The following is a 23,396-nucleotide window of genomic DNA, read 5'->3' as shown; positions in this document are numbered from 1 at the left end:
TTCCGCTAATTTTTGCAATGCAGTTTTCCAGCCAAGCAATGCGTACAGAAATGCATATACAGTGGTACCTCTGGTTAAGAACCTAATTCTTTCTGGAGGTCCATTCTTAACCTGAGGTGCGCTTTAGCTAATGGGGCCTCCTGCTGCCGCCATGCTGCCGGCGCGCGATTTCGGTTCTCATCCTGAGGTAAAGTTCTCAACCCAAGGTACTACTTCCAGGTTAGCGGAGTCTGTAACCTGAAGTGTCTGTAACCCGAGGTGTTTGTAGCCCAAGGTACCACTGTACTAGGGTAAAGGGCACATAAAATGCCCAGATTAGTGAAGATAACATACAAAAATTTGTGACATTAAGGGAAATTGCTCTGCAGACACGGGCATGAAAATGCTGCTGCATGTTCATGAAGACTTTTTTGGGGGGTGGATTTGCTGATGTGGAAATGCTGAAAATAAATTTAAATTTGGGGAAAATGTGATACAGAAAGAAACTTTGAGATTCAGCCATCTTAAGTGCTTTGTGCTTTTTTAAAACAAACAAACAAACAAAACAAACCACAGGATAAATTCATTGTTTGAATTATTAAACGCACCACCAAAATTCTCTTCCCCATAGGCTGCGTGGATACGGAAGAAGCAGATATTTATTTTCTCATCGATGGTTCCTCAAACCTCGATTATTTCGATTTTGTGGATCTGAAGTTGTTTTTGAAAGAAGTGGTTAGATTTTTCCCGATTGGACCGAATAAAGTTCGCTTTGGAGTTGTGCAATATGCAGACATGAACGAGCTGGAATTCGGCCTTGAGGAATATGGTAAAACAAGTGATATATTGAAAGCCATTGATAACATCCGTCAAATAGGTGGCAGTCCTCACACAGGAGCAGCTTTGACATCCATCCAGCCCTTGCTAAGAAGGTCACAAGGTCAACACTCCCGAAGTGTTCCCTGCCATCTGATAGTGCTAACTGACCGGAAATCAGAGGACCACGTTGAGGGACCTGCCAAGAGGTTGAGGAATGAAATGGTCAACATTTATGCCATTGGTGTCAGACACGCTAACGAGTCGCAGATTTATGAGATCGCAGAGTCAAAGGACAGAGCTTATTCTGTCAACGATTTTGCCTCTCTGAAGCATATAAAGAATGAAGTTGTCCGAGAGATCTGTGCTGTAGAAGGTAAGAAGAATCATCTTATATTTTACTTTTAAACTTCAGGGGAGAATGCCTGCTCTTAAATAGCCCAAATGTGCTTAGGAGATACTGGCACACTTGAAAGAACCCTGAGATTTTTTTCCCTGAGGGGAAAATGCTTCAGGGGAAAAATCCAAACAGTCCCATAAAACATTAATGGCATGCTATGTGGATGGGTTTTCAGGTGAACCAAAGAATGATTAATATCCTGTTTCTGCTTTAAAAAGGAAGAAAAAAGATGGGTGCCCGGGGTGTAAAATTATTCTTGTTAAAGAGAGATTCAATTGCGTGCCAAGGCCCTGTGACCTGCGGTCTTCTGGTGGATAAATAAAACACACGAACAAGCAGATTTTGGTTTATGGGTTCAAATAGGCCACAACTTTATTGGTTATAGATGTGAGACATTGGGTGAAGCCAGTCTATATATTGACTCCCGCCCATCTGCTGGGGCTCCAACTGAGGTTAAACCACCGGTAGGGGGAGACCTAAGACTTACATCAAATAGGAGCAGGCAGAGGGGTACCCCATTGGGGTAGTGGCATGGCCCTAGCTCATATCTGGGCATCGGACAGAACCCACACTCCCAGATCCCTTTAACAGGATATCTTTAATGAAGAGGGGCAAGCAGAGGCTACAACCTCCCCTCCATCTAAACAAAGGCTTCCCCGATGCCTAACCCCACAAAGCTGTGCCAATTGCTACGAGGTAGGCGAAAACCAAATGGCAGAGCCAATTTGCAAGTGGGGAAAAATCCTGCCCAGTCCCAACAATATGGCGACCGACGATTAGTCCATAGCAAGGCCGTAACGCATCAAAGCAGAAAAAGAGGGCGAGGTGGGTTGGAGATCCGGTAAAGGGTGCAAGAGTGCTGAATGGTTGGCGAGGTTTGCTCCATGAGGGGGTCCCACCCAGCGCCGATGGTGTGGGGAGGTGATGGCAGGGGGCACATCAGTTTCCAGCCCTCAGCTGGGTCATGCAGGACCCAGGGCCTGGCCGCAATGGCGCCCACCAAACAAGGTAAACAGACTTGAAAGGTGACACAGTGTGGCTTTTGATTAGATTGAGAACTCCCATGCAAATGGTATGGATAAGCTCTTGTCCTTTCCTGTTGAAGATTTTGGTGGGACCTTCAAGTGTACAGTGGTACCTCAGGTTACAAACACCTCAGGTTACAAACACTTCTGGTTACAGACTCCGCTAACCCGGAAGTAGTACCTCGGGTTAAGAACTTTACCTCAGGATGAGAACAGAAATCGCACGCTGGCAGGGAGTCCCCCTTAGCTAGGTACCTCAGGTTAAGAACGGTTTCAGGTTAAGAATGGACCTCTGGAACGAATTAAGATCGTAACCAGAGGTTCCACTGTATTTTGTCCAAGCTTTTAAGATCCTTGTCAGCTCACCTTCCTCGCTGAACTGTATTTTGGTATTCATTATTGCATTTCCATTACACCTTTCATCCAAAAGATTCAAGGTCATTCTCTAACCCTTGTTTTATCCTCACAACTGCCAGTTTGAATTTCTTAGTGCAGAAAGTATTGATCTGGTGTGTAGAGATCTTTCCTATTCTACTTAAAGAGGCTTCTGGAAGCTTCTCTGTGTGAAAGAAACAAGCAGAAGGTTCATGATGTTTGGGTTATTCCTTCCGAGAAGCTGAGTACAGGTGGCTGAGTACAGGTGGTTCTCTTAGCTCATTCTGTCAAGGTCATGCTGACTATAATAAAACAGTGTAACCTCGGGTTAAGAACTTAATTCGTTCTGGAGGTTGGTTCTTAACCTGAAACTGTTCTTAACCTGAGCTAATGAGGCCGACTGCCGCCGCCGCCGCACCACCGCCGCATGATTTCTGTTCTCATCCTGAAGCAAAGTTCTTAACCCGAGGTACTATTTTTGGGTTAGCAGAGTCTGTAACCTGAAGTGTCTGTAACCCGAGGTACCACTCTAGGCCAGAAGGAGCCTGGGTTTCACTTTCTATCTCTCTTCCTTCTGGTGTGGTGTTCCGTACATAGTATGCTAGTGTTAAGGTTTAGACTCATTATAAGTTATTGTAAGTTTAAGTTAAGTCTGCTGCAACTGGATTTCTTATGGACAGTGCCAATCCTTAATGTCTTGGATGTGTGACCATTATGCTCATTTGCATTCAGTAGCAGTAACGCTCAGCTGGATAAAATATAATTGCCTCTGGTGTATTTTTGGGGAATCCTGCAACATGTTTAAGTTTTCACACTGCCAGCTATATGTCGGAGTTCTGCTCTGGGTCATTATTGAGTAGAATTTCAACCCTGTGGGGTAGGTTAGGCAGAGAGAGAAAGAGAGACTGGCTCAATATTGCACAGTGGGCTTCATGGCTGAGCGGGGATGATGGTGATGTATTAGTGTTTTTCAGCAGTGCACTCAGCTCTGCACATGGCTGTGTTTCCTTTTGGCTTCAGTTTTGTAATGCTATTGTGCTGGCCCCGTGGGTTACCCGAGAGGCGAGGCCCAAGTCCGGTCCATGGTCAGAGGTGCAACATGGAGGCAGTCCGTAGTAGCTGAAGCTGGGTGCAGGGCAGGGAGTCGGGTGAAGTCAGGAACAGGCATGCAAGCAGGGAGCCAGGACGGGTCAGGAGCTCAGGCAGGAAAGCAGGACAGGGTTCAGGCAGGAACTAGCAACCAGCAATGTTGCTCCCGCAACATGGGACTGGGGCTGGCCGGCTTTTATCTGCCCCAAGGCATAGGGTGGTCCTGATCCTCTGGTGACTCGCCTCTCCTGGCCTGGAGGCCAGCACTCCTCCTGCGGGAACTTAGTTCCCTCCGCCTCTCTGCCCTGAGCCTCTGCAGCTCAGGAGAGGCTGGAGGGTTACCGGACCCAGAGGCAACCTCAGCTTCCTCTGACGGGGCTGAGAGTGGAGCACCTGCAGACAGTGGGTCCTCAGGAGCCAGAGCAGACTCAGCTGATGCCTGCACTTGAGGATCCAGCACAGGTGAGGACCCTTCAGGCTCATGCCCCAGCCCCAGCTCAGCTGGTTCTGGAGGTGTGGTCTCCTGTGCAGGCTGAGATCCCTCAGGTTCAGCATCCGAGTCCAAATCCCAGGCCATCACAGCTATCTTTGTTGTGGCCATCTCTCATCCATATGTGTTTATGTTTTTCTGCTAACAGCCTGCAAAGAGAAGAAAGCTGATGTTCTGTTTCTGGTGGACAGCTCCAGCAGTATAGGCCCTGAGAACTTCGTGAAAATGAAGGACTTCATGATTGACCTCGTGAGCAAATCTGACATTGGTCCCGACAGAGTGCACATTGGTGCTGTGCAGTTCAGTGGCAGAAGCCAAGAAGAATTCTGGCTCAACCAGTACTCATCGAAGAGAGAAGTCATTGGTGCTATTGGGAGAATGTCTCCTATGGGACAGAACACCCTCACAGGGGAAGCACTGCGATTCGTGTCCGATTATTTTAAGCCCACCAAAGGGGCACGGCCCCATGTCAAGAAAATTCTGATTCTGATCACTGATGGGGAAGCGCAGGGTGAGGTGAGAGGACCCGCAGAGGCTTTGAGAGAGCAAAGTGTTGTCATCTACTCCTTGGGGGTGTTCAGCGCAAATAAAACTCAGCTGGTGGAGATAAGTGGAAAGCCTGAAATGGTGTTTTATGTGGAGGACTTCGACGTTCTGAAGCACTTAGAACGTGAGATCCTCTTTGGAATATGCAGTCCGTACGATGGTGAGTGTACAGCAGCTTTCTTTTTTAAAAAGTTTTTATTTGTAGTTTTCAAGTTTACAGTCATACCTCGGGATTACTGTGCTTCAAGTTAAGTATTTTCGGGTTGTGCTCTGCGGCAACCCGGAAGTAACAGAGCGCGTTACTTCCAGGTTTCGCCGGGAGCGCATGCACAGACGGTCAAAATGATGTCACTCGCATGCGCAGAAGCGGCAAAACGTGACCCGCGCATACACAGGCGCGCGTTGCGTTCGCTTCAGGATGAGAACGGGGCTCCAGAACTGATCCCGTTTGCATCCCAAGGTACCACTGTATACATTTCATTAGTTTTACAATCAATCTAACATTTCAAAGTTTGACTTCCTTCCCCCTCTTTCTGCGGTTCCTTAATTTAAAATATATATATATATATCTTCTGCATATCTGAATGCATTGAATTTGCTCATTTTATTATCTACTTTAAATATATACTCTTATGAAACTGCAGGTTATTACAATAACCCTGCCAATGTTTTTATCTATTTCCAGTTAGTTTATAAATATTCAATAAACCATTTCCATTATTTTATGAAAAGGTTTGTTATCTTGATTTCCTATTCTTCCGGTAAGTTTCACCATTTCTGCATATTCCATAAGTTTTTGTATCCATTCTTCCTTTACTGGGACTTCTGCTTCTTAGGGGCAAGTAGCATTCTTGCTGCTGTAGTAGCATACATAAATAAATTTCTATACAATTTAGGTAGTTCTGTCCCTATAATTTCCAAAAGAAAAGCTGGGTTGTTTCTTTTTACAAAAGTTATTTTGAACATCCTTTTCAATTCATTGCATATCATTTCCCAGCAAGCTTTAACCTTACTACAAGACCACCACATATGATAAAAAGAACCTTCTTTCTCTTTACATTTCCAACACTTGTTTGATTTAGATTTATACATTTTTGCCAGTATACTCAGTGTTAGATACCAACGATATAGCGTTTTCATATAATTTTATCTTAGACCATAACATGGTGTAAATTTTATATCCATATTCCACAATTGCTCAGTGTATCATTTAGGATTTTACTTGCTCATCCTTTGTCTCCCAATCCAATAATATGTTATGCATTTTAGACAACAGAGTGTACAGCAGCTTTCAATTAATACACCAATCTTTATGTATACTGGCATGGTTTCAGACGGCGCCTTTCCAGGTTTGTTGTCCCAGAATCACACAGTGCAGAAAGAGTTTTGAAGGTTTTTCTGGTCTCTTGAGTTGGAAGGAGGGAAGTCATTGTAGCATTGAGCTGTAGTAACTCTGCTCGCTTTGTCATCTATCACACTCAAGGACAGTCCCTTTGGAATAATTCCCCTTGTCCTCCTATTCCTTCTCTATTTTTCGCCCTCTAGCTTTGTACTGATGTTACTGACAGTACAGGTAAAAAGGAGATCACCATGCAGTTTCGTGGTGCATCTTTGCTTTCTCAGGACCCTTGGCACAGGTGGAAGGATGAGAATTGCTATCAAACCCAACCTACCTATTCATAGGGATGTGGGTGGCGCTGTGGGTTAAACCACAGAGCCTAGGACTTGCCGATCAGAAGGTCGGTGGTTCGAATCCCCGCGACGGAGTGAGCTCCCGTTGCTCGGTCCCTGCTCCTGCCAACCTAACAGTTCGAAAGCATGTCAAAGTGCAAGTAGATAAATAGGTACCACTCTGGTGGGGAGGTAAATGGCGTTTCTGTGCACTGCTCTGGTTCGCCAGAAGTGGCTTAGTCATGCTGGCCACATGACCCGGAAGCTGTCTGCGGACAAACGCTGGCTCCCTCGGCCTATAGAGTGAGATGAGCACGCAACCCCAGAGTAGGTCACGACTGGACCTAATGGTCAGGGGTCCCTGACCATTACTTTACCTATTCATAAACCATAGAATCATAGCAATGTAGAGTTTGAAGGGACCGTGAGGGTCATCTAGTCCAACCCCCTGCAATGCAGGAATCATTTGCCCAATGTGGGGCTTTACCCTGAGATTAAGAGTCTCATGCTCTACCAACTGAGCTATCCCAGCTGTCAGTTATAGCACTGCAAGTGTTTGTGGAACAGCACTTGCAGCTATTTAATTTCCTCTCCTGGTTCTTTGGCTCCAACCCTTTACTGCTGCAGATAAAGCTGTCTTGTTAAACTAAAACACATGGTGCGGAAGAGAGGGCTTATTTTATAAAGTCTCCTTTGAGAGACATAAACACAACCACATGTAAGGAAGAATAAGGAGTATGTTAGAACATCGAGCCACTTTGATAAGGCCCAGATGATAAATGTAGACATAATCGTAAGTATTCAAATGGTGTTCATAGCCCTGTTAGGGAACAGGTTTAGCTGAGAAGAAACCTTATATTTCAAGCCTTAATAAAGGCGTTGGCTCATGTCAAAATGTTGGTTCAGAAGAGAGTCCCTATAAATTATTCCTGCGGCCAAGATCATAGTATGGGAAAGATTTGTGCTCATATCTGCTCAATGTTCAGGGTCAGGTAAGCAAACCAATCCCATACTTAACAGGGACTGTTATTTCCAATGTTTATTTTTTCTCCCCTTTTCGTAATGGGAACAATCCTGTGAATTCAGATCATAAAAGGAAGCCTGTTGGTTCTGTAAGATAATAAATTGGTTCAAGTTTTCTAAAAGCTTTGAGGACCACTTTTGGAGAGGATTAGAGGCAGCATAAAAAGTCCTCTGCATTCGACTTCAGCTTCGAACCGTCTAAGGTTGTCTTGTGCCCTAGTGACTGAATTCCCCCTAATCTCAGTATGTCTCCTCTGTCAGGAGCTCAGCCATCATGGAGCAGGAATTCTAACACCCTCTCCAATCTACCATATCCCATCATGCCCTAGGCTAGGGATGCCCTTCATTGCAAGCATTCTGGTGACTCTAGTTGATTAAGAAATTAGATATCATAATAAAAGAATCAATGGACACATTGATATTCTTTAATAGTACTCAGAATTTATCATCCAAAACAGGTATGTCCATCTGCCTCCCAGCAGTCCTGGCATAAGGCTTTGACATACAACTGTGTATATTTATAGCTATAAATTGCATGACCTTAAATAGCGTGTTTGATGAAGATCTTGGAATAGCTTGCAAGTAAACTAGCAAGTCTTGTTTGCAGTTAAGGATGGAGGAGAAATTCACTTCACATTTAAATGCAACCTTACCTAATCTGCACTTCCTGAAGCAAAAGGAGAGCTGAAATGCAGCAATCCTTCAAAAGCGCCACTTCTCTGAATTTTGCAATCCTGTAGCCAAGAATGTGTCCAAAAATGCACATGTAAAGTATGCATGCAAATCCATATATTACTGAAGATAACATACAAAGTGCATCACAGCAGGGGACATTGCTTGCGAAAACATGTATGTTACTCAAAGCTGCATACAAAAATGTGTTTATTAGGAGAAAAAATGCAGATGAATTTTCCGGGTGATTGTTGCAACTAAAATTCACAAATTGTTGCAGAAATGTGGAGTCTAACTTTGTAAACATGAGAAACCACGAGAATTGAAAGTGACAAATTTGTCCACCCCTACTTGCAACAAAGGGAAACTGCTATGAAGATTTGTCTAGGGCACACATTAGTGACCAGTTCTCACTGTTATTCTTTCAGAGTGCAGGAGAATCGAGCGCCTAGATATTGTTTTCGTCATTGATGGTTCTGGAAGCATCGATCCCAGAGAATACGACATTATGAAAGAGTTCATGATCGCTTTGGTGAAGAAATCGGATGTCAGCCAGGACCGAGTTCAGTTTGGAGCTGTCAAATATTCTGCCGAGCCAGAAACCTTTTTCTTTCTCAACACCTACAGCACGAAATCGGAAATCATTAAGGCTATCCAGAATGATAAGCCTATTGGGACAACAACCTACACAGCCAAGGCTCTGAGGTATTCAGAAGGCCTTTTCTCAGAGGAGCACGGCAGCCGCAAGCGCCGCAGTGTCCCCCAGGTTCTTATAGTGATAACTGACGGGGACTCCCATGATGCAGCAGAACTTGATGAAGTGTCCAGGAAACTCAGGGCACATGGCATTGTCATCTATGCCATCGGGATAGAAAGAGCCAAGCCTGGGGAGCTCTTGACCATGGCAGGATCGGAAGACAAATACTTCTACGTCAATTCGTTTGAAGGACTGAAACACCTGTATCCCAAATTGTCTGACAATATATGCAGTGTTTCAAAACCAGGTAGGTAGCTATGTCATCATCATCGTTGTTGTTGTTGTGTTTTTTTTAAATTTTTATTAAGTACAAATTAGAAAACATACATATTTACAACAAAAGAAAAAGAAAATACATATAACCAAGGGGGAAAATTAGAGAATACTTTGTCTCTTTTCATATTTACAGTTATTTATACCTCTTTAAAAGGCTATTCACAATAAAGGAGTTAAATGAAAGATATCAAAAAAGGGAAAAAAAAGAATAAGGAAAAAATTAAGAAGTAAAAGAAAAGGATCATAGGTGAACATTTTTTATTAAAGTTGAGAAGTATTCACTATACATAGCCGTTTCCCATCTATATTTATATTCAGTTGTATAATTTCATCTTGTCCTTATCTACCTTAAAAAGTGTTGTTGTTTTTTAAAAGACTTCCACTGTTTGCCTCACACGTTTTTAATAATAATTTGTCAGATTCTCTGTTCTTCATATGAAGAACATCATCATTATCATTGTTATTTCTCACCTTTCCTTCATTGAGCTCATGGTGGCGTATATGGTTCTCTTGCTTTCCATTCTATCCTCACAACAACTTGTGAGGAGAGACAGAGAGCAACCCAAGGCAATCCACTGAGCTTCATGACTGAATTTTTAACTTTTGTCTCTCAGGGCCCCAGCCCAACACTTTAACCGCTCCAACACATTGGCCAAAGCGTCTTCCTTTAGATCAAAGTGATAAAGAAGATTCCCTCCCCCCAAAACCCACATAAAAATACGTCACTTTTTAGTTTCAAGGGCTAATCCACAAACCAGTAAAGATGGCGCACAGAATCAGCTAAATTGAAATATTCCAATTCTCAGTGCAATCCTAGTCATGTTTACTCAAAGGTGAGTCTTCCTTTGTACAATGAGGGTTGCACCTATTTAGAATTGCATAACATTACTCGCTGATACTGAGAGCCAGTGTGGTGTAGTGGTTAAGAGCAGTAGACTCGTAATCTGAGGAACTGGGTTTGCGTCTCCACTCCTCCACATGCAGCTGCTGGGTGACCTGGACTAGTCACACTTCTATGAAGTCTCTCAGCCTCACTCACCTCACAGAGTGTTTGTTGTGGGGGAGGAAGGGAAAGGAGAATGTTAGCCGCTTTGAGACTTATTTGGGTAGTGATAAAGCGGGATATCAAATCCAAACTCTTCCCCTTCTTCTCCTTCCTCCTCCTCCTCCTCTTCTTCTTCTTCTTCTTCTTCTTCTTCTTCTTCTTCTTCAACGCTGCTCTGTATTGTGCTGCTTGTATTTTCCATTTAGTTGTACTGTGGTACCTTGGTTGTCGAACAGCTTGGCTCCCAAACAAATTGGCTCCTGAATGCTGCCAACCCGGAAGTGTGCATTCCGGTTTGCGAACTTTTTCAGAAGCTGAATGTCTGACGTGGTTTCTGTGGCTTCCGACTGAGTGCAGGAAGCTCCTGCAGCCAACCGGAAGCTGCACCTTGGTTTTCAAACAGTTCCAGGAGTCGAACAGACCCCTGGAACGGATTAAGTCCGATAACCAAGGTACTACTGTATACCCAAAGATAAAGGGTGCTCTCCAATATTAGTCTCATGCCGAATAGGCCCATTGAAATCAGTGCATTTAAGATAAGTCCGTTGGTTTCAATGGATCAAGTCTAGAACTTAATTGGACATTGCACACAATATGCTTCCTTACATTCACGGGGACGCAGCCATTTTGCAGGATTACAGAGGTTAGTTGAGTTGAAACACTTGCATGTCATCTGACAGTGGAGTCCAAGGTTCCATCTAGACAATTGCATTATTTTGTTCCTCTAATCATAGCCAATGCAGAAAGGGTGAGCCAGAAACCCCTGAGGGGGAAATTCATATCTCCTTGTAAGTGTACTTCCTTAGGGACTGAAAGCATCCTTCACAATTAAGGTGATGTAGCAAAATACCCATAGGAATATGAGCTAACACACAGCCAGGAATGTCAAAGCGTGTGTGTGTGTGTGTGTTATTACATTATTCTCCTAAACCTGTTTCCCCTTCGTGTTCATATTTTGAGATGCCCTGGTCTACGAATATAACTGTCAGGTGCTGGTGTGGTTGCTCGGGAGCAAACAGGCAAGACTCCAACCTGTCCTTTACAGGCTTTATTATCTGTACAAACTATTTACAGTGCAGAACATCGCAAGTCCATGTCTGCTCAGTCGCTAGCAGAATCTGGGAGTGGGCGGTCCTTATACCTTCCCCAGCATAACAGCTGTGTGACCCCCAACGTTCTCCTCCCCCCTCTGTGCCGAAGACTACTACACAGAGTGGGCGCTGGCAAAGGGGGACTTGCCTCCCCTCCGCTTTGCTCAGGCTCGGTGTTGAGGCTCTCCCTATCATCTTCTGATCCTTGCACCCCCTCCCCACTGGAGGTGGGGCTTCCCTCCTCGCCAGAGGAAGAACTGCTTCTCAAGATCTTCAGAGGCTCCTTGTAACACAACTGCCCTTCCACCTCTCGCCTCTGAGCTGATAGCAGTTCCCTGACAATAACCTATTTTGTTCTCCGCTCCCACTCCTCCCTTGCAGAATGTGGAATTCCGGCAGATCTTGTGTTCCTGATTGACGGCTCTAACAGCATAAGCGACAGCGACTTCAACAAGATGAAGAGTTTTTTGCAAGACGTAGTTCATCCCTTTGACACTGGCCACAACGTACAAGTTGGTATCGCTCAGTACAGCGACAGGTACAGGGAAGAATTCAGCCTGGATATTTTCCCAGTCAAATCAGAACTTGAAACAAAAATCGGACGCATCCGACAGATGGAAGGACTCCAGACCTACATTGGTGCCGCTCTCGGGAGGGTGAAGCACTACTTTACACCAGAAGGTGGCAGCAGAGTAAATGAAAACATCCAACAGATTTTGCTGGTGATCACAGATGGCCGGTCACATGACAAAGTTGTGAAAGCTTCAGAAGATCTGAGAAAGAGAGGTGTTGACATATATGCCATAGGAGTAGGGAAAATCGACCATTTGCAGCTTAGTCAGATAGCCGGCTCCTCAGATAGGAAATACACAGTTGATAATTTCAGTGAACTGAAGGTAATTAAAAAAAGACTAGTTGATGATATTTGTGAGGAAGAAGATAAAACAAGTAAGTATCCCCACTTCAAGAATCCAAGTAAATCCCCTAATCTTGGGGCCTCGGGGAAAGTGGGATATATGGTTGTCCATCCCTCAATCTAATCCAGGCACCCCCAAACTCGGCCCTCCAACTGTTTTGGGACTACAACTCCCATCATCCTTAGCTAACAGGACCAGTGGTCAGGGATGGTGGGAATTGTAGTCCCCAAACAGCTGGAGGGCTGAGTTTGGGGATGCCTGATCTAATCACTGGTGTCCATGTACCTGATTCTAAATGCTAAAAGTTAGATACAATGGTACCTTAGTTTTTGAGCATCTTGGAAGTTGAACGTTTCAGTTTTTGAACGCCAAAAACCCAGAAGTAAACACTTGCATTTTCGAACGTGCCTCGGAAGTTGAATGGCCTCCGCTGAGGTACCACTGTATTTTTCTCAATACAGTGTAAATTTGCAGGCCGCCCTTTGCGCCTCGGTTTTAGAATGTTTCAGAAGTCCAACGGTCTTCCGGAACGGATTACGTTCGAAAACCGAGGTACCACTGTGTTGATCAATGTGTGATCCATAAATGTCTTATTGTGGGGGGCATTGAATAAAACTCCCCTCCCCCTGCTCAGTGTTATATGTTTCCCCATACCAGAATGCAACTTTGACCCATTGCTTATCAACTCATTTAGATAACTGTCAAGAACCACTTGCAAAGCTAGATGAAATATTTGTCATGGAACAGAGCAACGAAGGATTAATTCGTTCGTTCAAATGGTCTCATTTTTTTAGTTCTTTTGATATTGATTGTCTCCTATATCTCCTTTTACAATTGTGGGGTTCCCAGTGATTATTAGCCTCGATCCATATCTCTCTCACCTTCTGTCTTTCACTTTCATTTTCTCCCTTCCAAGTAACTATCCCTTGTGTTTAGTAATTTGGTGGTCTTTTCTCCTCTTCATAAAACAGCATGCTTCGTGGATGTTGTTGTGGGAATAGATGTCTCCTCCCAAAGTCAAGGTGACCATATATTCCACGGACAGTCGCAGCTGGAAACCTACCTTCCAAAAATTATAAATGCCCTCACGTCCTTAACAGGCGTGAGCTGCAATGCAGGGTCACAGTCGCAAACCAGTGTGGCACTGAAGGTGAAAAATACAGAACCGCAGGTGACATCAAAGTTCCAAATTGATAGTGAAAAACTCTTGAACAGTCTTGTAGGCACCACTGTCAAGAATGCATCCCACCTTAATGCAGACTTTTTGGATTCACTTTGGGAAACATTCCAGATCAAATCTGCCGATCGAAGAAAGGTAAGCTCTCCGGCTTCATCCTGACCTACTCAAACCCGACAATATATTGTATAATTTTAATACATTTACAAACCATTGTTGTTGTTTTTACTTTCCTCTAGGTGCTCCTTGTATTTTCGGATGGCCTGGACAACGACGTGGAAATCCTGGAACAGAAATCAGAAGAGCTCAAGAAAAAAGGTATGTGATAAGTTTGAGGGAATCAATACGATCGACATATAAAGGCTCGGCGGTGAAAGGAAGTGAGAAATTTCTCGGCATTCGAGAGTCAGGAAACAGAGAATTCAGGAGAGCAAATGTGAGTGACAATTTTGAAAGAGGCGTGGAATTTCTGTAGGATGCGACATTTGACAAGTGTTCCTCGAAACTCTGCGAAAAGGCTGAAGTCTCGTTTATTATTGTGATTATTGATCTATTAAATTTCTGCCCACCTTCCTTTAATCATGGAACTCAAGGCATCAGATGGTCCCCCCATCCAGACACTGTCTAGACCTAAACCTGTGCAGACACAGACTCTTGCTGCTGTTGTTGCATACATAAATAGATTCTTTCTTTTCCTTGGCAGGTCTTATCCTACAATCCCTGACATAAATGCTTCTGGGTTTTTTTTTAAACAAATGTCTTTTAAAACATTTTCTTCAATTCATTGTATATCATCTCCCAAAATTTTTTAATTTCTCTACATTCCTACCACATATGATAAAAATGATCTTCTTTCTTCTTAGCGCTGTTTCTACCGATGAGTTGGTGGCGCTTGTGGCTGACTCTGGTGGCCCCAAAAGCTGTGCATCTTTTAGTACAGAGCTCATGCATGAATCAGCTGGCTTCCATGTCACGCATCCCATTTTGCTAGAGTCATATTGGAGGGTATGGTATTCCACTGACTGTCAGTCACTGGAATCACAAGTGGGTGGAGTGTCGTCACACTCAAATTCTGCTTTTTGGCTTCCCACATGCTTCTGGCTGGCCACTGTGAGAAGAAGTTGCTGAACTAACATAGGGTTGCCATTAAGTAGTAGGCGGACAAAGCAGATGACACAGAGATTTCTCCAAGTACCGTATTTTTCGCTCTATAAGATGCACCAGACCACAAGACGCACCCAGTTTTTGGAGGAGGAAAACAAGAAAAAAAATAGTCTGCATCTCAGAAGCCAGAACAGCAAGAGGGATCGCTACGCAGTGAAAGCAGCAATCCCTCTTGCTGTTCTGGCTTCTGGGATAGCTGTGCAGCCTGCATTCGCTCCATAAGATGCACACACATTTCCCCTTACGTTTTAGGACGGAAAAAGTGAGTCTTATGGAGCAAAAAATACGGTAGTTCTTTATAAGTAAGCTGGAACTGAACTGAACAGCAAACAGCTCAGCAAGCCTGCTTTTATAGGCAGCCGGCTGTCAACACTGTAACAACAACAACCAAGGGGTTCCCGCCTAAATTAACTTACGTGGACCTGAGTGAAAACTATATACACAATACCCCTGGTGGCCAGGGTGAGAACTTCAATACATAACACCTACCATATTTATTTATTTTTGAGGGGGTGTCGGGTCAAAGTTGTTGGGCATGCCGAAAGACGGTGTTTTGATTTCTAAAACTCCATGTTATACTCTCACAAATCACAATTGACATTTTAAACAGGATTGGATGCGCTGATAACTGTCGTTCTGGAAGGGGCTGAAAAAATTAACGATCTTCAATATATTGAGTTTGGGAAAGGATTTGGATACAAGACGCAACTGAATATTGGCATGAGAAATATTGCCAGTCATCTGTCCAAGTACGTGGTAAGTGAATCACCAAAGAACCAGCTTACAGATGTTAAATTCTACTTTGTTCGATGGCTCTTTCTGAAACCTTCAAGGCTTAAGCAGGGAGAATGCGGATCAGGCTTTTTTTGAAGTGAGTGAGACCTAAATCAGTTACTACTAAGGTTGCTTCCGCACCAGAGCATTGTAATGCTGCTGAAATATTGTTTTTCCATCGCTTCAAAATGAAGGCTATACAAAGGACAGAATATAGTGTTATATTATCCAGCAATGCTGCCCTCCGCCTCTACCCTTCTATAATGTCTGCTTAGAAATAAGTTCCATTCCGGAAAAAAATAATTTCCATTGTTACCTGAAAGCTTGAGTTTTCCTATTACATTAAAATAGGTGATAACATTGAAATACAGTGGTACCTCGGCTTAAGTACTTAATTCATTCCGGAGGTCTGTACTTAACCTGAAACTGTTCTTAACCTGAAGCACCACTTTAGCTAATGGGGCCTCCTGCTGCCGCCACGCCGCCGGAGCACGATTTCTGTTCTTATCCTGAAGCAAAGTTCTTAACCTGAAGCACTATTTCTGGGTTAGCAGAGTCTGTAACCTGAAGCACATGTAACCTGAGGTACCACTGTAAAGCAGTACATAAACACCCCTCTACCACCGAAAAACTGAACTATACAAAGGGCAGTTCAGGAGAAATCCACCAGCTGTGCTGAACAGGGAAGCAATAAATTAGGCTAAACTTGCAGACAGGAAGCTTTTGATTAAGGGAGCTGTTCCCTTTAAAAGCCTGAAAAGTGTTTTTCAGGTGCCTAATGGCCAGGCTGGTGTTGCTATAGCAAATATATAGTGGTGCCCCCCCTTAAAGGTAAAGGTAAAGGGACCACTGACCATTAGGTCCAGTCGTGACCGACTCTGGAGTTGCAGCGCTCATCTTGCTTTATTGGCCGAGGGAAGCTGGCATACAGCTTCCGGGTCATGTGGCCAGCATGACTAAGCCGCTTCTGGTGAACCAGAGCAGTGCACGGAAACACCGTTTACCTTCCTGCCGGAGCGGTACCTATTTATCTACTTGCACTTTGACGTGCTTTCGAACTGCTAGGTTGGCAGGAGCAGGGACCGAGCAACGGGAGCTCACCCCGTCGCGGGGATTCGAACCACCAACCTTCTGATCGGCAAGTCCTAGGCTCTGTGGTTTAACCCACAGCGCCACCCCTGTCCCGGCGCTCCCCTTAAATCACTGCAAATCATGGAAAAAATCCAGAGGACAACACAAGAAATGCTTCAGTGCAATTGTTTGATGATGCTGTGTGGTCTCTAGAAACGGACTCTAGAAAAGCAGCCAAACTTGTGAAATTCATTCCAATATTTATTTGTTTAATTTATCTAGAAAATGTATAGAAGTTCTTGATCAAAATGCTTTGCAGGCACAAATAAGACTGGAGAGAAAACACACAACTAAAACCCACCGTTCAATTAAAATGTATAAGACATAAAACCAGCATCGTTAAAAACAAATGCATATAAAAACCAATATACATGAAATCATCATAATTAAAAACAGATATAAAATAAATATACTTTTAGAAGCTGATGTAGGTAACTAAAATTATATTTCTGAATAGGCTTGCTGATGCAAATATGTTTTCAACAGGCATCTAAAACATAGGTAGGGATTTCCAAAGCCCATATTCTGCCTGGCTAAGCAAAGGAAGAAATCCTTGCAATTGCACAATGGGCATTAATGTGGCACTTGCAAAAATGGAACTTCTGCAGATCAAAGGAACTGAATAGGTGCATATGGGGGAAGGAAATACCTTCAGCAAATAGTATGACTAACTTTCATTGGGTTGGGGCTAAAACAGCAGCAATGTGATGACAGTTGATAACCTTGCATGATTAAAAACTGTAGACGAATCCTGTCATTGTGTCATACTGGTGTAGCGATCCTATACAAATTTGTTCCTGAAGTGTGACAGATTGCACTTCAGAATTCTAAGAGTTCATTCCAGTCTTTCTCTCTTTTTTTATATACATTTTTATTGGTTTTTTAAACACATCATTTCCAACAATCATGTAACATAACTTCTTATCTTATACAATATTTTAGACTTCTGTCAACTCCTCTGATGATTTCTCATTCTTTATGACTTATTCTGCATTTCTTAATTTCTCTATTACTCTTACTTATCATTAACTAATAACTCTCCTCATAGTCTTTCTTGCAATATTTCAAATAGTCCTCCTTACAGAACTGCTTGCAGTCCTACTAGCGTAATCTGTCCATTACAATTACTTTTCAAAGAGTTTCCTTACTTACTCCAGTCTTCTAAGAATCTCTGGTCCAGCAGGTTTCAAACCTTTCCTGCTAATTTAACTAATTCTGCATAGTCCATCAATTTCATCTACCATTCCGTTCTTTCTCAGGCCAATATCGCTGAGCGAACATGTTGCTGTGTGTTTTGCAAATGTGTCGGTGAAGAGGGAGAAGCAGGAGACCCAGGAAGACACGGGATGAAGGCAAGGAATTTGGATTTTAACCAGAGAGGCGCTGTCCTCAAAAGCCTCTGATAGTTTCGTGTGCTCTGAAAATGATATTTGGTGTTAATAAGTCTCCTTGATCTCCATTTTAGGGTCTTCAAGGTGTTAGAGGAAGTCCAGGACACTTAGGAGAAGAAGGGGAAGCTGTAAGCTATTAAGTTACATACATACATTTTTTTTTGGGGGGGGGAGTAGAATATTTCCAAATATTGGCCAGAATCCAAAGGGCATGCAACTCTGTCTCTGAGTAAAAGGTGCTCTGGGTTTGCCTGGCTGAAACACGAGGCCTCTCCAAGCCACATGGCAAGACTCTTCTGAAACTTAGAAGTCAAAGAGAAAAATAACTACCAAACTTTTAGAAGACATCTGAAGGCAGCCCTGTTTAGGGAAGCTTTTAATGTTTAATAGGTTATTGTATTTTAGTGTTTTGTTGGAAGCTGCCCAGAGTGGCTGGGGAAACCCAGCCAGATGGGCGGGGTATAAATAACAAATTATTATTATTATTATTATTATTATTATTATTATTATTATTATTGGAATTTCAAGGATGGCATGAACAGAGGGTGATGCCTGCTGTCCCCCCCAAAAAAGATTCAACTGGGTGTGTACGGCATCATAGCAGTCTCACTTTTCTCTTGTCCCCTAGCTGAAAGGGATACCAATCCTTGCTGTCACAACTTCCCTCTCTTAATGGTCCTGCTTATTTTTGTTGCCAGGGCCCACGAGGGATGCCAGGGCCAGATGGAGAAAGGGGCGACAAGGGTTGCCGTGGTAACCGAGGACCCAAGGCAAGCATCAGCTATAACTGCATTCCTTTCTAATGCATAGCGAAAAGTTCCTTGCAATCTTCTTGTGTCTAACGGTCCTCAAATTGACATGAGCTCTTCTGATCCTTTGCAGGGGCAGAGAGGAATAGTGGGCCGAAAGGTACAGAAAAGTGTTTTTCTCCTCCTTTCCTGAATAAGTTATGAATGTGTGATCGTGTCTTAAATGAGCATCGCTTGCAAATGGTGGTATGACAGATTTGGTACGATCAAATATGGCCTTCTATCGCTGTTGACTCCATCTAACAAAACCACGGCATGAAACTTCAAAAATGAACCACGCTACTCATAAGTAAGGCTGCAGCCCTAATTCCACTCACCTGGAAGTAAGCAATAATGAATTCCATAGGTAAAAGGCAAAGGTAAAGGACCCCATGATGGTTAAGTCATGGCGACTATGGGGTTGCAGCACTTACCTCGCTTTCAGGCTGAGGGAGCCGGCGTTTGTCCACAGACAGCTTTCTGGGTCATGTGGCCAGCATGACTAAACCGCTTCTGGTGCAGTGGGACACTGTGACGGAAACCAGAGCACACAGAAACGCCGTTTACCTTCCCGCTGCAGCGGTACCTCTTTATCTACTTGCACTGGTATGCTTTCGAACTGCTAGGTTGGCAAAAGCTGGGACAGAGTAACGGGAGTCCAACCCGTTGCGGGGATTCAAACCGCCGACCTTCTGATCGGCAAGCCCAAGAGGCTCAGTGGTTTAGACCACAGCACCACCATAGGACTTACATGTAACTTACGTGTAAGTATACAGATTGGCTCTGCTGCTGTGCCCACATTACACCGAGCTCTCTGGTGCCTCGCCCCTTCCCCTATTGGTAACCAGAACTGATGTGTGGCATTGGGAAACCAATTAAGCAACGCTGCCCCACCCTTCTGGCTTAAAATACTAAATAAATTCATAGTTGGGAAGGGGGAAAGAGAGAAAGGAGTTGTTTACAGACTGCCTGGATATGACTCCTTCTTCCCTGCTGCCCTCACCTCAAGACTGCCTTACCTTTCATAGAATCATAGAATCATAGAATCATAGAGTTGGAAGAGACCACAAGGTCCATCGAGTCCAACCCCCTGCCAAGCAGGAAACACCATCAGAGCACTCCTGACATATGGTTGTCAAGCCTCTGCTTAAAGACCTCCAAAGAAGGAGACTTCACCACACTCCTTGGCAGCAAATTCCACTGTCGAACAGCTCTTACTGTCAGGAAGTTCTTCCTAATGTTTAGATGGAATCAGTAGCCCTGGATCGCTCTGAGTGGACCCAACTTGGCCAGGGCAATCTGGAGCTGCCTTAACTTAATTTGGCAGAATCCTGGATCGACCTGAATCAGCCTGATTTGGATCAGCTCCAGGATTGGAAGTAGGATGATCTAGGTAAAGGGACCCCTGACCGTTAGGTGCAGTCGTGACTGACTCTGGGGTTGCAGCGCTCATCTCGCTTTATTGGCCGAGGGAGCCGGCGTACAGCTTCCAGGTCATGTGGCCAGCATGACTAAACCACTTCTGGAGAACCAGAGCAGCGCACGGAAATGCCATTTACCTTCCCACCAGAGTGGTACCTATTTATCTACTTGCACTTTGACGTGCTTTCAACCTGCTAGGTTGGCAGGAGCAGGGACCGAGCAACGGGAGCTCACCCCGTCGCGGGGATTCGAACCACCAACCTTCTGATCGGCGAGTCCTAGGCTCTGTGGTTTAACCCACAGCGTCACCCGCTTTGAGCTAGAGAGAACAATTGTCCTTGGGCTCTTCTTTGTGAATTTCCTCCGGGGAAACGGTTGGCCATTTGGGGTGGCAGGATGCTGCAGTAGACTCTGATCTGCTCCAACAAAGCTCTCCTTATGTTCTTACAGAATTGTGCCACTATCTTGGGATGTGCTCTTCTGTGAGAGCAGCCTAGCTTAATTTTAATATTTGGAAAGCTAAGCCGAGGCCTTTTTTGTTCCAAGAGACATTTGGTTAATGGAGGGTGTTTGGGGTAACTCCTAATTCTTGTTGCTGCCGCGTTTTTAAAGTTTTTTTTAAAGCAGTTTATAGAAATAGCTTTTAGTTAGACAGTCAACAGCTGAGCTATAAATGAAGTCAATAAATGCAGGCATACAATCTGCACTAACCACATGGGTGCGTGTTGTAGATTTTTACTTGGGGGAGTTAGAAGAGTGACTGCGGGAAAACAGCCTTCACATTGCTTTACAGCTGCAATCCTGCACGCAGTTACCAGGGAGTAAGTCCTGCTCAATTCAATGAGACTTACTTCTGAGCAGACACACATAGGATTGTGCTGTCAGTAATGCAGAAATGAGGCCCAGTTGCTGTAATACTAATAAAAATTATTTTGTGAACTTCAGTTCCTGAAGTTTTCAGTGGTGGGCTTGACTGTGGAGTTCCTTTAAGCAATTAAAAAATAATAATCAGATAACAACAATAAAGGAAAATACTTAGGAAAAAATTGCTGTACATACTGTATTATGTTTTGTATTAAACAGCACATTAATTAATGTATTAACTGTTGGGTTTTGTGGAACTCATTGCAAAGCACTCTGCAGGGATCTTTGAAATAGAATTTGCAAGATCCGACAGTGCCTGTAAACATGAGCATAATACTGAGATGAATTTGGCAGATAATTCCTGGTTTTTGTGTTCTTGCAGGGAAACAAGGGAGATAATGGATTTGATGGTGTTAATGGAGAGCCAGTAAGATTTTCATTTCTTCATTTTGCCTTTCAGTGTTCTGTTTGAATTAGCGAACATACCCCCCCCCCATAGAGTTAATCACATACTTATAGGCCATTTAATGTATCTTCTTCAGGGTTCTTCTGGACCTCCAGGAATTAAAGGAGAAAAGGGTGACCCAGGCTGCCAGGTAATTTCATTTGCTCATTTTAGATACCTGTAGCTCACTTGTCAAAGAAACTTTCCCAGGGTGACTTTACAGTAAGAATAAAAGTATAACATTTTGCAATAATTCAGCAAAAGTAATAAAATGAATACCATAAATAAAAGGTAAAGGTAAAGGGACCCCTGACCGTTAGGTCCAGTTGTGGCCGACTCTGGGGTTGCAGTGCTCATCTCACTTTATTGGCCAAGGAAGCCAGCGTTTGTCCTCAGACAGCTTCTGGGTCAAGTGGCGAACCAGAGCAGCTCACGGAAACGCCGTTTACCTTCCTGCCAGAGTGATGCCTATTTATTTACTTGCACTTTGAGGTGCTTTCGAACTGCTAGATTGGCAGGAGCAGGGACTGAGCAACAGGAACTCACCCTGTTGCGGGGATTCGAACTTCCGACCTTCTTATTGGCAAGTCCTTGGCTCTGTGGTTTAACCCACAGTGCCACCAAACAGCAATAAAAACATGGCAATAACTGGCCCGGCATTAAAAAAAGTAGTTAAGAGAAGCAACTCTCGGTTAAGTGCTTGGGAGAATGAAATGGCCTTTGTCTGGCACTGATAAGGGTTCGGGCTTCCGTGGGAGCTGCTTTTAATCTTGTTAACATGGAAAGTTTGCTTCTGTTAACAGAGAAACTTTATGTCTGCCTTGAGCCTAAACAGCAGCCCGTTTAATGCCAAACACATCAGTCACACAGAATAGTGGCTCGCTTATATCTTCTTGTTCTAAAGCTCTCATGCACTTTGTTATTCTTCAAAGGGCAGCCCAGGACCAAGGGGACTCCCTGGTGATCGCAGTGAAAAGGGCTTCCGAGGAGACCCAGTAAGTTTTGTTTTCAGAGGCATGAGAGAAGGAAATGACTCTACTCACCCCCCTGATACTGTATCTGCATTTGGCTGCCCCCCCCTCTCTCTTTGCAAGCGTGAGACTGCTTTATTTTTCCATATCATTTTTAAATATGCAAGAGGAGCAAGTGTGGAAGGTTTGACAAAATTAAACAAGGTTGCCCCCTTCTAGCTAAGGGTCTTCTACCAGTGGGTCTATTCCCTCCCCAACTCCTTACATGCTGCAAGTTAAATAAAAGGTAAAGGGCCCCTGACCATTAGGTCCAGTCGTGGCCGACTATGGGGTTGTAGCACTCATCTCGCTTTATTGGCCGAGGGAGCCGGCGTACAGCTTCCGGGTCATGTGGCCAGCATGACTAAGCAGCTTCTGGCGAACCAGAGCAGCGCACGGAAATGGCGTTTACCTTCCCGCCGGAGCGGTACCTATTTATCTACTTGCACTTTGACGTGCTTTCAAACTATTCTTTCAATGGCTGCGTTCTACCCAATCAGAACCATGCATTCGCCTTGCAGAACTAGCTCAGCGAGCTCCTGCACGCCTCATTTAACCTCTTGACAAGCTGCTGACGGCTCCCCGCTGGGAGAACAATGGAACCAAAACTTGTGAACTCATAAAAGTGTCAAATCTTGCTACAATGTATCTATTTTATTTCCAACCTCAATTATCAATATAAAATGGACTAGAAATCTTTAGAAATTCGTATAAAATCAACCACAACTCCGATTTCCTTGGTTTTGGTGTCAATCGGCTCAGTCTCTTCAGGACTCCATGACACCTCCCCTGCCTCCATGATCCCTCGAGCGAAGTGTCACGTACTCAGGAAGACCCTAATCCGGTCAAATCGCTCTGCCAAGCCTTTCCTTCGGGCAATGCCAGGTGGCAGACTATGCATACATGGACCATTGTCTTCCCATCACTGGTACTCAGGATGTGCATATCTGCGCATATCTCCAGCTCTGCATATTCCCCCCTCCCTCCCTCCATATGTTAATCCGGTGCAACCCAACCTTTTCCTAATATATTCATGATGTAATCTGTGTAACCCAACC

The 23,396-nt window shown here is 44.0% G+C and overlaps 1 protein-coding gene across 1 annotated transcript in view; it reads left to right on the top strand.

Annotated features, from left to right (window-relative positions):
- The window catches only part of LOC310660306 (collagen alpha-6(VI) chain-like), a 78,632-nt gene that overhangs the window by 19,923 nt on the left and 35,313 nt on the right, over positions 1–23,396 (top strand). Inside the window, exons 5-18 of the mRNA XM_083404636.1 lie at positions 611–1,171; positions 4,323–4,880; positions 8,515–9,090; positions 11,637–12,203; positions 13,144–13,487; positions 13,589–13,667; positions 15,124–15,269; positions 17,678–17,770; positions 17,884–17,937; positions 18,508–18,579; positions 18,692–18,718; positions 21,266–21,310; positions 21,426–21,479; positions 22,261–22,323. Of these exons, the coding sequence (XP_083260762.1) occupies positions 611–1,171; positions 4,323–4,880; positions 8,515–9,090; positions 11,637–12,203; positions 13,144–13,487; positions 13,589–13,667; positions 15,124–15,269; positions 17,678–17,770; positions 17,884–17,937; positions 18,508–18,579; positions 18,692–18,718; positions 21,266–21,310; positions 21,426–21,479; positions 22,261–22,323 (3,239 nt within the window). The remainder of the gene's footprint in view (positions 1–610; positions 1,172–4,322; positions 4,881–8,514; positions 9,091–11,636; positions 12,204–13,143; positions 13,488–13,588; positions 13,668–15,123; positions 15,270–17,677; positions 17,771–17,883; positions 17,938–18,507; positions 18,580–18,691; positions 18,719–21,265; positions 21,311–21,425; positions 21,480–22,260; positions 22,324–23,396) is intronic.

Source organism: Podarcis tiliguerta (assembly GCF_965153285.1).
Source record: "Podarcis tiliguerta genome assembly, chromosome: 12".
In the NCBI taxonomy this organism is placed as follows: Eukaryota; Metazoa; Chordata; class Lepidosauria; order Squamata; family Lacertidae; genus Podarcis; species Podarcis tiliguerta.
Note: the sequence above shows the minus strand (reverse complement) of the source record. Positions and strands in the feature narration are given on the sequence as shown.